Raw genomic sequence first — 18,399 nt, 5'->3', positions numbered from 1 at the left:
GATTATCTTTAGACAACTTTATTGCAGACTCATCTGCATATAAACAAGCCCCCCTATGCGGGGTTTGTCATCCATAAATGATTTCTGCTTGCAGTAGGTTACACACATACACTTGTACTCAAAATTACTCGTCTTAACCAAACCATGTGAGCTTTACTGACTGATGATGATGATGGTGGTGAAGGTCCTCAAAGGCCCCTCCCCCTCTTACTCCGTGTCATCTCTGTGTGCAACGTGCATCCATCAGGAGACTGCTGTTGCTATACGCGCGCATCCCGCCGAGCTGAGCTGCGTACGGATCTGGGTGACTGCCAGTGAAGCTGTTGTCGCTCAACATGTGCTCGGACGGACAAGAGGCTTCACATCCACACTTGGCTTATGGGCATGGATAGCGGCTGAGCGCCCCGCTTCAAGGTAGGAGTACAACCTGAAGTCTCTCACTATGTGTACAGTATGTACTTCGACAAAGCAGGTGGGAGAATTTTTCAACTGAACATGCAAGTGTCACGGTTAGCAAAGATTTGCAACTTTTGAATCGTTACTTGGAACTAGTAATTGCTCCAATACGCATAATGTTTATTGCATGTCCATTGAACGAGTATATCGTCCCGGAGTTTTGACGAGTTTCACTGCGCTGCACACTGCTTGCTGTACATGATGCAAATAGCGATTTGCTGGATGCCTTCTATTCGAGTCTGCAGGGGCGCTTGTACGTGGGAGTAGGTCTTGGCACAGTCACGGGCTTGTGGATTTCTCCCACGCTCCCTTGGGAGTGCGCCTTACAGCAAACAAACATCAAAAAAGCTCATTGTGCATATACTTGACACGCAATATGTTGTTTATATTGTGTGTGCGCGTGTTGTTATTGTTGGACTACTTTAAGGTCACGTAAGATAAATTCCTCTGCTGGACAGAACACAGAAAATGGTGCGTTCACCCTTGTTAGTTTATTCAGATGTTTTGCTTGCCACTCATTTGGTTTTAGGCACTCAAATCATGTTAACAGTCAAAATGGAGTCGTGTGATTGTGTATATTTTCATGCAAGGCTCAATTTAACAACTTGAGCTTAATTTGTGTGTAGTGTTATCGTAGGACTTCATAATGTTTTCTGTGGTGTCAAGGTCACAGGTCAGCGCAAGGCCATAGGGATGTGCATGCCCACGAGTGCTTGGCAAATAAAGTGATAACTGCAAATTCCCCCTTTGAGCCAAAACATGTTGCTCAGTCCCCAAATTTAAGTCATGTTGAAACTCAAGAATAAATACCAAGTCAAGTCTAGCCTTTGATAAGTTTTAGCCACTGGAGACTGAAGTCTGACTTGGGTCAAGTAATATGACTTATGAAGTTCTATCTGTGCATGTTGCAAACATCTCATTATCTGTGTTCCTCAGCAACCTTAGCTGATTTGTTTTACTTTCCAACACTGCCAATACTTTCACCAGACATTTCTCTATATCTTCTTGAGAAGTTTACCACTCTGCATTCTCTGGCATCAACCCCGCAAGAGTTGATTGCAGACCTCTACTGGAATTCTATCATGCTGCTATATGTAGGTACATGACAATTTTTTTTGTAAGCCTTTAAAATTACAAACCAATGTCACTGAACAGAGCTTAAAAAAGGAACAAAATGTTGTTGTTAAATTTTTATTTATTTATTTATTAAGTAAATCTAGTTGATAATAAGGTACAGAAGCGTATTGCATTCACCTGAAAAAAATCCTGTTGTTTTTCTGACTAATTTTAGCTTTGTTTTTTGGTGTATTTTTTTAATGTTTAAATTTTTCAGATTTGTCCTGTTTTTCAGAATATTTGTTTCTGTTTAAATATTTTTTTTTCATTAAAAAACAACAACAATGTGTGTGTGTGTGTGTGGGGGGGGTAATTATTCAGAAAAACAGGGGGAAATTATTCTGGAAAATTGGAAACAAATTATTTAGCAAAACAGAAAGAAAAAACAACAGAAAAACAGGGGGAAGTTACTCAGAAAACCAGAAAAAAAATATTCAGAAAAAACATAAAAAATATATATTTAAAAAAACAGATAACAATTACTCAGAAACCCCACAAAAAAATTAAGAAAAAAGAAAAAAAATGCTTAAAAAACAAAGCCTCCCCAAAAATTACTCAAGGTAATGCAATATGCCTCCGTAATAAAAAAAAAATTAAGGAGGTTATGACATTTTAAATACTTTAAAAAAACATGCAAAAAAAATGACCCCTTGTTTCACACACAAAACAATAGCTGTGATAAATTTTTAAGAAAAAAAATCTGAGAGCTTGAGGGCTCAGTTTCCTTAAATGTGGAAAGAGTCGCCATGTCACACAACAGGCGTTATCCCGGTAGAACAGCAACTCCAGCCCTGACATCTACCGTGGGTCTCGCAAAAAACGGTCAGGCAAACGGATCATAACGAAGACGCCGTTTTGGAAAATATGGCATTATCAGCAATAAGATCACAAATTTTGGCATCGAACAAATTGTATGTATTTTTGTCAGCTTGTCCTCAAATACCTCAGAATTAGTTGAGATATGTTGATATACGGTAATAAAAAATAGGCAAAAAATAGGTACAAACAGTAGATTTTTTTCAGTTAACAGTTTTAGATATGTTCTGCAGAAAAAAATGGTGTAACTTGGACTTAGTGGGGGTTGACTATTTAATGGCAGTGGTAGAAGTTGATCCGTAATGCAGCGGTAGTTTACTGTCATTTAATGGAATAATTTAAAGCTGAGTCGTGTCCACATTCAATTCTTTTTCATATGCATAAGACACACACAATAAAAATGCATGTCCTATGGCCAAGCTATCAATCCATAATATGTGCACACTAAACAGCAATACAATGAGGACAGTAGCATACAAGTATGAACCATTCACATGAACATATTTACAAATAATTATTCTGTTTTTATGTGTGTTCTTATGCCCTATAGTTTAGTCCCACTGAATGTCAGTGCACTTTACAGTTATAGTCAGCATGTCAAAACTGGATTCGGCCCTCAATCATTCTATTCATGTAAACTGTGCTTCATTTGTTTCTTCGAGCGAATCACCTGCAGACAGAAAATCACAACAGTCAGGGGGAAGGCAGCATGAATAGGGAAGAAGAAGCAACGGGTTGTTCTTTGCAACATTGTGGGGTCGATCATGACCTCCATCATGTGTCTAAGCGTCATTCCAGAATTGGAGGACAATTTATGCACCAACATTTGTTTCAGAAATATTATGTTTTTAAGAATAACAACAATTAATCCTATAATTTGCATTTCTTTTATTTAAAAAAATTAATTGGGCCATTATTTTAGGAAGGGCAACTGGTCATCAACACAAAAGTTGAAAGGACTATTTGGTACGTTAGATATTTCTAAATCCCTTGAATGACCATACACTTGATTTTTTGTAGTGTCTGATGTGTGTTTATGTGTTCGATGTGTGATCATGTAGGAATGCAAACAGATGGGAAAAGGATGTCCATGTGATTGTGTTTTTGTTACAGCCTTGTAATTCCTCTCATGCCGCCTAATCTAACATATTAATTCCCTATTTGGTTCTCCGTCAGTTGATCAAGAAGCCTTCAGTCAAAATGTGCATCTCTTTTTCTCTCCATTTTCCTCTGCTCACTGTTTTCCCCGTTTATAGTTCTCAATGGCTGGCTATTTCAGCTGTGAAATAAATAATTCAGGTAATAGGACAACACAAAGGCCCCCAGTGCCAAGTCTGCATGATTTGTTCCAAACTGCACCTTTCTAGACCTAAAAAGTCCACCTGAATAATGAATCTGTTTTCCAATACAGTCAAATCTTTAATGGCTGCAGTGGATGCTCTCAGTCCTTTTATCTTGTTCCGTCACCAGAAGTATACATTAAAGATGATTTTCTTCAAGATAAGCAAAAATGAGCTCTCCCCCACCTCATGTTTTTCTCTATATTTCATGCTGGCATACCGCTTCCAGTTGCACGCTCTTGAGTGCTGATGATAAAATGGCCCAAAAAGATTATGGCTTGACACAAATGATAGCTTCATAACACAGTATTATTGAACAAAAGCCACAATTAAGGGTTATAAAAATCCAGGCAGATGCTTAATAAGAGACTTGAACAATCCTGCTTGCGTTATTGGTGTTAACGTCGCAGTGATTGTGCCTGGAGTGATGTCATCATTGTTGTAATCAGTAATTTTAACAGCAACTCATGGCCTGTTGTATTTACTCATAACTCTAGCGAGTAGTATTCTCCTTGGTCTCAATCTTTTGAGATGTATGCTAATTGTTTATCAATCATCTTTTGGTGAATTTGGTGAAGGTAAACTACCACAACAATAGATACATCATCACAATCTATCCATGTATCAATTTTCTAGACCGCTTGACCTCATTATGGGCAATATTCTCTCATGGACTCGAGCACTTTTCCTCCTCTGCATTCGAGAGGCTGTATAATAAGTCCAGGGCCACATGAAAGTGAAATGTCATATTTCACGACAGCCCAGCGAAGAAGATTGTTCCATTTGGATTGACCTTCATTTCTATATGCGAGCTGAATAAATATATAATAATGTTGATAAATCTTTACAGTGTCAATCAAAACTGAGCATTGTTGTCTTGTATTGGTTCTCATTATATTGCGTAAGACAACTCAAGGGAAGGTGTTAGTGCATAGGTGTCAAACTCCGGTCCTCGAGGGCGGCGGTCCTGCAGTTTTGGAGGTTTCCCTCTTCCAACACAAGCTGATTCCAATCAGCAGGATCGTTATCAGGCTTATGCAGAGCTTGCTGATGAGCTGATCATATATCAGCTGTGTTGGAGAACGGAAACATACAAAACTTGCAGGACTGCAGCACTCCAGGACCGGAGTTTGACACCTATGTGTTAGTGTGTAACAGAACAATAAATATTTGATTATTCCGCTAGGATAGCTTGAAACATGAATGTGAAGTTTTAATTAATATTAGGGGTGTGAATTGCCTAGTATCTGGCGATTCGATTCATATCACGATTCATAGGTCACGATTCGATTCGATACCGATTAATCCCGATACGAATCTATAAATTGATTATTGTGATTTTTTTAGCTCAAATTTAGAAAATACTAATCAGTAAACTTGTACATGTACACTGTAATATTTGTATGAAAATGTATTTATCTGAAAATTCAGGTTGCAGTCTGTTTCATGTTTGAACGGCACTGAAATCAAATATTAAGGCTTAATGTTCCATTAATATAACATTCTTCCATGCTTAATGTGTAAATCCTAACCCTAAGTAAGACGTTTTGTTGAATATTCCCATGAAAAATAGATTTGGCAACATATTCAATCAATTCGAGAATTGCACGCTGTAATATCGCAATATATTGCCGAATCGATTTTTTCTAACACCGCTAATAAATATTAATTAAAGGAACTACAACTGTTTGTGTACACCATCTCAGCCAGTGATATTGACTGGCAACCAGTTCAGGGTGTACCGGTAGTTTGTCTTTCACATGAAGTCAGATGGGATAGGCTCCAGTTGTTTGTTATCCTGAACAGGATCATTTTTATTATATCTTTAACTGTACAATTGACCCCCGCTATTCGCGAAGGATAGGAACCGGGTAGGCCTGTGAATAGCGAAAAGCTATAACTGACTCCATTCCCTCAAAAATCTTGAATAAACCGGGATTTAACCACTGTAAATGTGCAAAAATTGGACATTCTGAAATTTATAGCTCACTCCCTGTACGTTTTAGGATATGGCCAAGTATGAGGACGTCATCTATATAAATAGTATTCACTGAATGTCACCCCCAGCTTCCTCTAACGTTACTTGTGTAAGCAAGACATATGCAGAAGATTTAACAACACTCTTTGCATCGGTACACGTTGAAACGTTTGGTTAGTGGAATCGATTGGATTACAAACATTTACCGATACTGCCCGCACCGGACGACTTGGAAACGTATGCTCTAAGGAAGGATGGCTCTTAAAACACGAACATTCTTGCGTCTTACGTACTGTCGGATTTTATTGGTTGCTATGTGCATTTATCAATTGTGAATTTGAGGTGAAGAATCTCGGGTTATTTTTAAACCAAGCTGCTAGTTCCCCCGAACGTGCTAACTACTAGCGCTAGCATGTTACAACAAAAACAACAACATCGTTGATTCATCACTTATTTTCGTACACTCTAACAACAATTTCAACTTTTGGGCTGTTGGGAAAGGAAAATAAGAAACCTTAAGGTGGGTATTCACAGAGATCTCAAAATCGAACATCTTGACCACAAATAAATTTTTAGCCAGAGCTAGCCACGGCTAGCGGCTCACATATATCACAATCGCATTATGGTAAAAGCATTTTTACCATCTTACAATGTCACTTACCTTAATCAAACTAGTCAGAAAACACTTTGGTAGACTTTGTTGGTTGGAAATCCTTTCGATGTATCTTTGTCATTCCGGACACTTCTTTGCCGTTCCCATTCGACATTCCATGGACCGGAACACAATGTGGGGCGAATGACGGCATGTGAATACTATCTAGAAGTTTCATTTCACATCTTTGTTTGCTCAATTTTGCACCAGTGAACGGCACACGTGTGCACCGTTGTGCAACTCGAGCGCTCCTCAGCATTTGGCTGCGTTGTCTTGCTGGTCGTTTGTCCCACGAAAGGCCTGCTTGGTCGATAAGTGGGGTTCGGTGACGTTATGTGAATACTATGTATATGTGACCCTGGTGATTAATGGCTTTGCCAAGAGTTATTTGGAGTCAAGAAACAGTTTAAAATGTTGCTAACATTTAAATAGTCTTATCAATAATAGTCTTCTTCCCCCTCCCCTGGGCCGGGGGCTCCATCCATGGCCCGGGTCTCGGGGCTCCGGGGGCCGGGCGGGTGGGTGGTATTGTGTTCCCGCCGGGCTGGTCCCATATGCCCGCCGGGGTCCCGGTGGGGTGGGTGGGGGTTTGGTGGCGGGTGCGCCTCCTGCCCACTGCACTAGTTTTGCACAATACGCTTTGTTTATAGACATATAGGGCACGTAACATACTTTGGGGGGGAGGGGGGTGTAGGGTGGAGACACCGTCTTCGCCCTACAACTCCCCTCCAATTTTAATGCACCACACAACTGGGGGGCGGGGGGGGGGGGCAGGTGGCGTTTGGAGGCGTTCGTTAAAGATGCCTTGCCTTGCAAAACACCAGCACCATTTTTAATTATGCTATTCTCAAGAAGCATTGCTCCTCAAATTTACGAATCGTTAACTTCTGTGAAGCTGGAATGCCGGGTTGCAAAAGGGTCTCTATAAGACTTAATGTTCAGCTATCTTCAGCAAGATAAATTGAATTTCAAGTTCAACGCTGTTTCTACTGTCTTTCAGAGTGACTACAAGATTACAGTGCAAAATTATCAATGAAGTGAAAAAGAATCCGTGTTGGCTAAATATTTACTCCCAAAATCTCTCTGATGTCTAAAGCTTTTAAAGTCCATAAAGTGGACCACGAAATGGAAGCTTTCCTCACATTTGAAGGTGAAAGTCATGGCCCTCCCCCTCCACATGGGGTAGCTGTACTAAAGAGCGGGCGTTTTAAAGCAGACATCCAGCTGAGAGTCACCCTCAGTGGGGGATTATGTATACATCTCCTATTTGTTTTACATTTCACGCACTAGCCATAACATTTGTGAGCCTCTAATGTACTCCAGAGCTGCATCAGATGAGACCATCATCCTCACTCTGTTCGACTTATAACCTACAATTGCTCTCAGTGGGTGCGCAGTGGTACAACAAGATGAGTGTGTGAGGGAAAAGTAGCGTGTGTGTGTTTGTGTCTGTGCCTTTCACGCGCTGCTTGACTCCAAGCAGCGGCGAGCAAATGTTATGCTCAGACATGACAATTGTCTCCATCCTGGTGTGCTGACTGGAGAGCGCGCGCTTTAATAAACAGCTTGATGTCTCAATAGGGAACCTATTTGCACACACGCACACACATACAAGTAGAGAGTACATGTTGTGTGTACTTGTATCTGCCACAATCGTTCTCTTGCCTTGTCGACCGCCCCCGCGCATCGCGGTCTTTTGAATGCTGCCATTTTTATTTGTGTGCATTGTTTCATCCTGAGTGATGAGCGTTCTTGGAATTTGTGCTTTGACAGAGGGAAGTGACTGAAGCTTCACTTTTTGGCAAGAGTGTTGGGGAGGGAGGGTTCAATCTTGTTTTTTTCTGCAATAATAATCGAAACACCGCAAAGCGAATAACGAGTCATTGATAGTCATATAACATTGCGTGCAAATTATTTCAACATCAGCCTTTGTTTGCAAACGTATTTTCTGGATTCTAATTTTTGGGCAATTTTAAATGAAATTAGGCCCCTTTACTTTTCTCAAGTTGTGTATATATATATATATATATATATATATATATATATATATATATATATATATATATATATATATATATATATATATATATATATATATATATATTAGAGGTGTGAATTGCCTAGTACCTGGTGATTCGATTCGTATCACGATTCGATACCGATTCATCCCGATACGAATCTATAAATTGATTATTGCGATTTTTTTTTAACAAAAATTTTGAAATTACTAACCAGTAAACTTGTACATGTACACTGTAAGATTTGTATGAAAATGTATTTATTTATCTGAAAATTCAGGTTTATAACAAACAGCCACTGCATTTAACAAACAGGTTGCAGTCTGTTTCATGTTTGAACAGCACTGAAATAAAATATTATGGCTTAATGTTCCATTAATATAACATTCTTCCATGCTTAATGTGTAAATCCTAACCCTAAGTAAGACGTTTTGTTGAATATTCCCATAAAAAAATTGATGTTTAAAAATCGATTCGGCCGCATATCAAATCGATTCGAGAATTGCGCGCTGTAATATCGCGATATATATATACATATATATATATATATACATATATACATATATATATATATACAACTTGAGAAAAGTAAAGGGGCCTAATTTCATTTAAATATTATATATATATATATATATATATATATATATATATATATACACATCCACATATATGTGTTTGGTACACTATTATATGTTAACCTATTGAATCAGAAACTGTTAATTGTTCTTTGTCCTATCAATTACAGCACAAATATCTGACACAAACCAGTTTTAATGTAAAAAAATTAATAAATTGAATACCTTAGTGTATATCCCTCATTTTATGGTCTGATTTGACTTTATCATCACCTTGCACTCTTATTATATCCCTTTTCAATGCAATGGCCTATTTTGACTTATCTAAAGAAATCAATAAATAACATGAACCTGAGTAATGGATACATTTTGTCTTTGGCTCAAGAACCAGAACCTCAGCAGGAAGTGAACTCCCACAGTGCTACTGTGTGAGACCAAATAACTGCTCTGCAACATCCAATTGCTTTCCTTTTTGGACGACGCAACCTGTGATGACAAGACGGCACACAATAGGTCAAAATGAAACAGCAGTGAAGTGCAGAAGAAGCAGAGATAATAATCTTGCTATTCCTGTGGGAAAAGCTGCATTTAACAGGTTGTCAAAATGGCAGTATGGTTAGACGACAAGAGGAAGGAAGTGAAATATATTCCATTTTCAAAAAAAAATTCACAGCACTATATCTGTTCACTCCTTCAATGTAATTGTAATGGGGAATTCTAATATACAAATGTAGAACCTTATCCATGCCCTTTCTAAGGACTTCACTCTGTCCTTTTTATTTTGTTTTGGACTACAAGAGCACATTTACTTCCCTACACATCTTCCCATTGCTAATCACGTGCTGGTTTCATTCAATGTGAACTTCACACTATCCAAAACTAAACTCTCTAAGAAATCAAATCGTGATTTTCTTCAAATTTCCATCTAAAGCAACAAAAGTGAGATTGTGCTCATTAGCTCCAAATTCATCCTCAGCAAACGTTCCAGATTCACCCTCAACATTGCGTAGACGAACGATTCGATGAACGAATCTTTTGAACGTTCTTTTTTTAAATGAACTGATTCTAAAGATTCAGTTCACTTAAAATAACTGTCATGCCCATCACTAATGCAGTTCGTCAAAGACTTTAAATTGTCTATGGAGGTGAATTGGATGGTTGTTTCTCCAAATGTCTTGTGATTGGCTGGCTACTATGGACGACCAAAAGTGCCAAAATTAAATAAATGAATACATCATTAAATAATTAAATAAACGTGTCATGAAATAATTAAATGTGTCATTTATTAATTAAATAGGGAATTAAATAAACCAATAATTAAATGAATGTGTCATTAATTAAATTACCTACATATATAAATATATATGTAATTATTTCACTTCATGTTCCTGTGTTGCAGCGTTTCATGAATTTATTTTATCTGTCAAACTCGCCCGTCAAAGTTAGTGGGCGTGGCTGATTCACTCAAATCTTGTCTAATCGACTGCTTTGGCCTGAAGAGGTTAGAAACATGGTGGCTAAGGTGATGTTTTTTTGTTGTTGTTGCTGAAATAGAGTGATCGAGTCTTGTTATTGTGCAAAACTAACATAAAAATAAAAGCGATATTTCTACTATTTCGCTAGAGTACAGTTTTGACTTGTAGGTGTTTCCATTGAAGAGTGACTCGCTTCTGAGGCGTAGTTCTCGTAATGTCCCGCTTCGACTCTCGCGAGACCTCGCAGTTCTTGTAGGCGGTCACGTCACGCTAACTGTTCCTCATGAACGTCACGAGAATAAATAGTATTGCGTGTATGGAGCCGCGGCAGCCTTGGCTCAATAAAACTTGTTGTCCCCTCAGGAAGCAATTCCGACACAAAAGCGAGTGGCCCTGTACTTCCAACTTCCTTTTCTTCCTTTTACCGAGCGGTGTCACATGACTACAGGAAATGCGAAAAAAGTGACTTCTATTTCAACACGTCTCAAAAAGCACCTCATGAGAGCGTAAATCTGAGTCTAATGGTAATTCACCTTTTTAGGTCAATAGCGCCACCCAGCCGATTGAATTGTGTTTACTAGCTACTCACTCTGCATCAATTCATTATTCTGACTTGGATTTGCCTTGACTTGATGAGCAGGGTGACCAATCAGGTGTTAGGACCTGCCCACCAAACTTTGATGGGTGAGTTTGACAGATAAAATAAATTCATAAAACGCCGCAACACAGTGACAATGAAAGAATTAATTAAATAGAGAAATAATTATATATATATATATTTTTACAAATAATCATAGGTCATTTAATTAATTAATGACACATTTAACTCATTCACTGCCATTGATGTTTATAGACGTCAAAAATTCATTTGAACTATTTCTATTAGTTTTTTACCACTTTTGTTAACAAGAGTATGAAAACCTAAAAAAAAATATTGTACATTTAGAACAGATATAAAATATGTGATTAACTAGTAAAGTCATGCGATTAATTACGAAACATGTTAATCGCCTGCACCCCTCATTTTTAATAATCTTTTCTTCTTTTTATTTTTTTTCCATTTTTTATTTTTAATAATCTTTTCTTTAAAAAAAAGAAAAATAAAATAAAAAATTAGGGGCGTCAGGTGATTACATATTTTAATCATAATTAGTCCCATGACTTCACTAGTTTACTCACCAAAGTGTTCTAAATGAACAATAAAAAAAAATTCTAGGTTTTCATACTCTTGATAACAAAAGTGGGATAAAATGTTAAACTAATAGAAATAGTTTAAATGAATTTTTGACGTCTATAGCCGTCAATGGCAGTGAATGAGTTAATAACACATTGATTTATTTAATTCCATATTTGATTAATAAATGAAACATTTAATCAATTAATGACACATTTATTTATTATTTAATGGTGTGTTCATGTATTTAATGTTTGCACTTTTGGTCCTCCATAGGCTACTGGATCATGTTGTATCAAAGTCACACCCTAATGACAATCAGCAGTAGACTATGGATCGATGTTTTGTTTTTTCTTCTTTAAGTTATATGTGAACACTTGAAGTAATCTAGTGGCCCCCATGGGAAGTGGTACCTGACATTCAAACTGACTTACAGTTATGTTATTCTGACAATCACCGAACCCCCAAAGAAAATGACCTGCAACCCGTTTTGCTCCTAATGCGAAGTTTGAGGAAGGCTGATCTAGATTTGTACTTTGTCAACAACTTTGTTAGTGCTAAGTTTGGAATTTAAGCAATTAAGAATATTTTGGAAAGCAGGCAAGCTCTCTTTCTCTCTCTCCGGTTCGGGTAAGACTGATGTAAGATTTCATAGCGGGGAAAAAAAGAAGAAGAAGCTCCCACCTCTGTTCCCCGGGAGGCCTTGTTTATCAGCTCCCACTCTTCCTTTCTACTCCTTCTCTCAGCTGTTCATTTTCTCTAATGAACTGCAGCTGTTGGTTGACTGCGTGACGTTTTATCCTTCACGCTCAGTTCCCAGGTGAGAGATGTGCTAAAAAACAAATGTGTGATCCTTTTGGAATCCTTGAACCAATCATTTAAAAAACTGGCGTTCATTTTTTACTTACTGCTTTTTTTGTGCACCTAATTTTCCTTTGTGTGCATCCTTTCCTCCCATTTTGCCCATTTACCACTCAGGAGAGGCAAAGCACTTAGGGTTCGAACGTCCAAACTGCTTTCTCGCTTGTGTTATCAAGGCTTGCCTGACAAGAAGTCCATAATTTACTTGCATTACTAAAAATAATCAGGACAAGTGCACTGTTGATCTTTAGGGACTTCCGTTTCCTCCCACAACCGCTCTTTACAGTATCCAGGGAGAACAAAACGCATGTCAACAGAAAGCAGTCAGTTTTAGTGGAATTCTTTGAGGGCCCCATTAGAAAGATTTCCTGTTGACAAACGGTGTCTTTTTTTTTCATACCACTGTGTACATGCTTGAAGCTAACTGCGGTTGAACTCTGTTGTGCTTCCCTCACAACACTGTCACGGGCATGTAGGCACCTGCGCAGAGCAGCTGCCGCGGCAACCCTACTAGTTTGCTGAAGGGTAACTGAGCAACACAGAGGTTGATAGTGGTTTTCGCTGTCTGCACTCTTGATTTGCAGCTTCCTCTTCCAGTGCTTTAACTGTTGACTTTGAAATGTTAGCCAATAGCTGAATAGAAGTGTGATTTTCTTTAAAACACGTCCTATTGATTGCATCTGAAGCCTCGCGTAATGAGCAAATTTCGTTTGGCTTCTCTTCTCTTTATCCTTGCTCCTGTCGATACAAAACAAGATACTAAATACCCTCCGTGTGCAGGCCTTTACAATTAGAAGCGTATTGCGGTATACATTTGTCTCTGTTACATAACAAAAATCGTTTGCCCTAAAGTTTGAGGCAGCTATTGAACCTTGGTCCCAATTGACTTCTTTGGTCTCTTTTGGTTCCAGGATTTTCTATTTCCCGCATAGTGCTCCTTCAGTCACCGTAGTCGTCATAGCAACGCCACATGAAACTGCTGTGATGTCAACCTTAGCGAGATACAAAGAAGCACCTTCCACTCAGCAAGACAGATAACAAATTTACAGTAAGTTTGTAATTCTAAACATAGAAGTGCTAACAAGTGTTTTGTATGATATCAAATGTGACTCATGGCATGGTTTATTTTCATTCTTCTTCGCTGAAAGTACAATGTGTGCTGTACCAAAGGTTCCCCTATTTAGATTTGTGACTAAGATGGGAGCAAACAGATGATTGTGGTTATTTTTAGCTCCACCTCACACTTTTCGAAAGATCGTATTTCACTTTCTTGATGCTTATTGGACAAATCCAAATTAATTTGTGCACTTTTTAAAGCCAAATACCACATTAGTTGTACATCTTTGGCGTATCGTGTCGGAGCAAAACCGCAACGCTGCTCGAGTGTGGTCCTCGTCGGCAGAACCAAACCTGCAAGCGAGACGTTTTGAGAATTGTTTCTATCAGATGAATATAAGACACAACTCAGCTTCGCGGTAGCTGAGTCACTTTTTGGTCAACAGTTGTATTTTACAGAAGAATTGTATTCAAGGATCAACGAAAGCTATTTGAACAGTCTTTGAATCTAAATAAACTTTTTAATTTGATGATTTTTTTGGTGTGAATTCCACGATTTCTTACTCAAGTAAATATCTGTTATAAGCTTTGTAGGCAATAGCAGTAGAAACACAAAAATACGATTATTTACGGACATTTGTGCAGTTAACTGATTCAAACCCAAATAAGTTTTTTAATACTTTGTCCTTTACTCCCCCAAAAACGTATTTATACATTTTTTATGCTTTTTATGCAAGAGCATACAGAAGGCTTTGATGCCGCTTCTGACATGAAGAGGTGGTTTAAAGAAATGGTAGTTATTACAAAAAACGGCCAGCAGGTGGCAGCAGAGTATATTTGACAAGCTCTTTTTGAAGGTGTTTTCACAAGAAATGTGAACATCGAAAGCATATTCTGCTGCGAACTGCTGCTAAACGGAAACAGATACAGTACAGATATACTTTATTTCCTGATTATAGAAGAGACTCTAATGTTTCCTTTGGAAGGTTCCATGTTTTTATAGCAATAGAACACAATATTCTGTGGGTCTTGCATAATCAGTCAAAATCAAGTAAAACAGCCGTGAGCGAAGGGGGTTGCTTCAGTGAAAATGGCTGGGAGTTTAGTTTCAAAAAGTTTAATCACTTGACAGCACTATTTTTTAAGCTTTTTTTATCATTAAGGAGTATACCATCAACAACATAAAATGTATTTTATAATTGCTGGACAATATATAAGGGATTTTTCCCAGAGAATGATTGCAAAATGGTAAAACATCTGCACAATCGAACACGATCCAATGTACTGTAAGAACCCTGTCTAAAATGTTGCCTTTATGATTGCCCTTCGCAAATAGTGGGATGGGCCCTACTGGGGTGATTGCACATCCAGTACAGTAGGTGGCAGTGGCACTCTCATTATTCACATTCTTATTTTTCAGGCAAATTGATGCACTTCAAATCTTTTGTGTTACATACGAAAAAACAATGTGACCAAAGTTATTCTTTATAAGTTGATCTATATTTCTTCTTTCTTTTCTTTAATGTTAATAAGGAAACAATGTTTATGCAGAGTACACCTCTGCAAATGAATCGTATTTATTGTCGCGGTGGAGTGCTGTGGGGGGGGGGGGGGTGTGTGTTCTTCTTTCTATGGGGGTGTAACATAAAATAATTGAGAACAATAAATAATAAAGTTTTGGTTTGACACTTAGACAGACTATATTAAATCATTTCTAAGGTAACTACCAAATTCCATATATGCTTATTGAAGACTAAATTGTCCATAGTGAATGTGAGTAAATGGTTGTTGTCTGGTACTGTATGTGCATTTGATCCTTCTGTTTTGTTTTGTCAGACTCTGCATTGATCAAAGTAGTAGCCTGTTTACTATCATTTACACAGTCTTGCACAGTTAGAGTTGAGCTGTAACCAATTTGGCCCAAATTGCCGATTCTTGTTGTTTTTATTGATCCACCGAGGGAGCAGTTGATTGCCTGTGGGTCTGATTACTTACTTTCGTTCAATGTGTTCCTTCCCCTGAGCTCCAGTACACATTTGTGATGGCTTATTGTGGCGGCCTACGGTTCGGAAAGCGACATGCCTCCCGTCTCGAGCTGAGGCTGAGCCCAAAATGCTAATCGGAGGTACTGACAAGAAGGAACTAGATAACTGGATAGATAGATTTATAGAGTGATAGATGTGTACTTGTAGAAAATGATTGATGTCACCTCTGCTGAAAGAGAATAATGTGTTTTCCTTCTGTCCATCACAGTTCATTTCTCACGTGTCTGCATTTTGTGTCCCCAGCTCTTCTCGCTCTCTCTTTCGTCCCTGCACGATGGAAGCCCAGCCTGGTGTATCACGGGACTCCATCAAGAGAGTGACAGGCACAATATGTGAGGACTGAGAGGCAGCCATGGAGACCGACAGCTACACCTCGAGCTCAGCCGGCCTTGGGGGAGAGCAGGGAGGTGAGGCATGGTCCAGTAGCCCGTCATCACGGTACACGTCGTACTCCCTCGGGTTCCAGGTGTCACTCACGGCCTTCCTCATGCTGGAGCTGGTGTTGGGTTTCAGCAGCAACCTGACTGTGCTGGTTCTCTACTGCTCCCAGTCGAATTTAGTGGACTCGGTCAGCAACATGGTGACGGTCAGCCTGCACGTGCTGGACGTGGCCGTGTGCGTGCTGTGTTTGCCTCTCACCCTGGCGGTCGTGCTGCTGCCCCCGGGCCCCAACCTGGCCGTGCTGTGCTGCTTTCACGAGGCCTGCGTCACCTTCGCCAGCGTGGCCACGGCCGTCAACATCCTTGTCATCAGCTTGGACCGGTACGATATCTCGGTGCGGCCGGCCAACAGGCTGCTGACGACGCGCAGGGCGGCGCTCCTCCTGGCGGCCGTTTGGCTCGCGTCCGTCGCTGTGTTTTTCATCCCACTGCTGGAGGATCAGTTGAGCAGTGGCGATGGGATTGCGAAGAGAGGACCGGAGACGGCTTTGTCGCTGTCCTCCAATAGCATCAGCGCCACAGTGGTGCCAGCGTGGCGTAATCGGACCCTGTTGTGCATCGGCGGGAAGGGCGACCACTTGGGCCCGGGGACGTATTACCACCTAATTCTGCAGGTTCCCATATTCTTCACCACTGTCACGGCAATGCTGTTCACCTACTCCAGAATCCTGAGGGCGTTAAATTTCAGAATTGGCATCCACATGAAGAAGACTCAGAGGTTCATAGGCCCCTCCTGCACAGCTCTCCACATGAAAGCCCCCAAAAAGAAGACCAAGCTGAAGATGATTAGTAGTGGCAAGCTGGAAAGGGAGCAATGCACCGCAGATGCCACCAAACAACTCAGCCACCCCCCCCTCATACCTTTTTCATCGGCCACTCCCACAGCAACCTCCCCCCCTGCCATATCTTCTTCTGCCCCACTGGTCACGACCGACGCAGGTGCTGTCAGCCATATGCCCGCCACAATGGGCGTCCAGGCCTCCGTGTCGGCCATCATCGCCCTCCGGCGCGCCGTGCGGCGTCACCGAGACCGGCGAGAGCGCCAGCGCCGCGTTTTCAGGATGTCCCTCATCATCATCTCCACCTTCCTCGCTTGCTGGGCTCCCCTGTCTGTAGTCAACATGCTAATCCTGGCCATAGGTCCCAGCGACCCCCTGGTCAGCCTCCGCTTGTGGTTCCTGGCTCTGGCCTATGGCACCACAGTGTCCCACCCTCTGCTTTACGCTTTCACGCGGCAAAAGCTGCGGCGTGCTCTTCGGGCTAAGGTTAAAAAGAGAGTGGTGTCCTTGCTTCAGGTGGACCCTTCACCAGGGGGCACCGTCATCCACAACACCTGGGTGGAAAACAGAAAAAGCAGCCGGCGGGTGCGGCTGGAGGCGAGCGAAGGATCTGACCGCTGCCTGGCGGAGGCGCTGTGAAACACATGCACACGTGCTGATGGTTCACAGATGTGTTCCACCCTCACTAGAGCGTGAAGCTAGCGCGAGATAGCTGCTGACAAACAGATGTGCACCGATTGGATACGCTTTCGAACAATAAGCAGCAAACAGAGCGAGCCGTTACCTCGGGTGGGATGTTGTCGACTCCTCTGAGGTTGAACAACGTCACAAGACAATAAACTTTCAAGTGTATATTCTGTAATACGGTGAATTACTGTTTATTGCGGGGGGAAATGTTCCAGACCCAGCCCAATAGGCGAAAATCTTCGAGACCATATAACTTTTTTTTTTATTAGTAGTTTTACTGCTTCCACTTGCATTTAAAGGGGAAGTCAAGTAAAAAAAATGTATTACAATATCTTCTATGCAGACCCACTAATCTAAACCCGACGTTCTGATTAACACTGCGCTTGTGGAATATGAATTAAGCAGCAAAATCCACCTGTTTTTAATCTATCTGGGGGGTTTAAAAAATTTTAAACTGATATTTTTTTAATCTTATTTATCACTGCTCGTCTGTTTTTTGGGTTAGGTCATGTGATGTTAGCAAACTGAGCCATGATTGGTTGTTAGCTGAGCCCTGAGTATGTCATGTGATGTCATTTTAACAAGGAACCCCGACTGTAGTGACAAGTTTACTCTATAACTTATTTGGTTGTTACTAACATAACTATGAGATTCATTTTTCAAAAATCATTTCCAGTTTAATACATTTTGCAGAAACTTTATTTGGACATAAGCCGCCATTGTTATTTACGTCGCAACGCATTCAGTGCGTAGTGACGTAGAATGGCGGCAGGCTCTTTGCCGAGCAATGTGAAACGCCAATAAAGAAAACAAGGTAATCTCCGTAGCGTTCCTAAAGGGACGATCAAAACTCTTGAATGCGTCTGGTGAATGACGAGAGCACGGCGTGGGGGAGGGTGACTCTCCCGATCGCATGTTGTTTCTTTAGGAA

General features: G+C 40.3%; 1 protein-coding gene across 2 annotated transcripts; it reads left to right on the top strand.

Moving 5' to 3' along the window:
• Window positions 1-235: 235 nt before the first annotated feature.
• LOC147166846 (G protein-coupled receptor 22-like) lies at window positions 236-18,162 on the top strand. Of its 2 annotated transcripts, XM_086087213.1 has the most exons (3): window positions 236-414; window positions 13,373-13,509; window positions 15,806-18,162. In XM_086087213.1, exon 3 carries the CDS (start codon window positions 15,915-15,917, stop codon window positions 17,418-17,420), a length of 1,506 nt encoding a protein of 501 aa, XP_085943339.1. In that variant the 5' UTR covers window positions 236-414; window positions 13,373-13,509; window positions 15,806-15,914; the 3' UTR covers window positions 17,421-18,162. The 2 variants fall into 2 exon arrangements, with proteins under 2 accessions (XP_085943339.1, XP_085943338.1); XM_086087212.1 differs by lacking the exon at window positions 13,373-13,509.
• Window positions 18,163-18,399: the final 237 nt, after the last annotated feature.

The sequence above is a fragment of the Leptonotus elevatus genome, chromosome 10 (assembly GCF_054856555.1).
Source record: "Leptonotus elevatus isolate MCC_2025b chromosome 10, RoL_Lele_1.0, whole genome shotgun sequence".
NCBI classification, from domain to species: Eukaryota; Metazoa; Chordata; class Actinopteri; order Syngnathiformes; family Syngnathidae; genus Leptonotus; species Leptonotus elevatus.
Note: the sequence above shows the minus strand (reverse complement) of the source record. Positions and strands in the feature narration are given on the sequence as shown.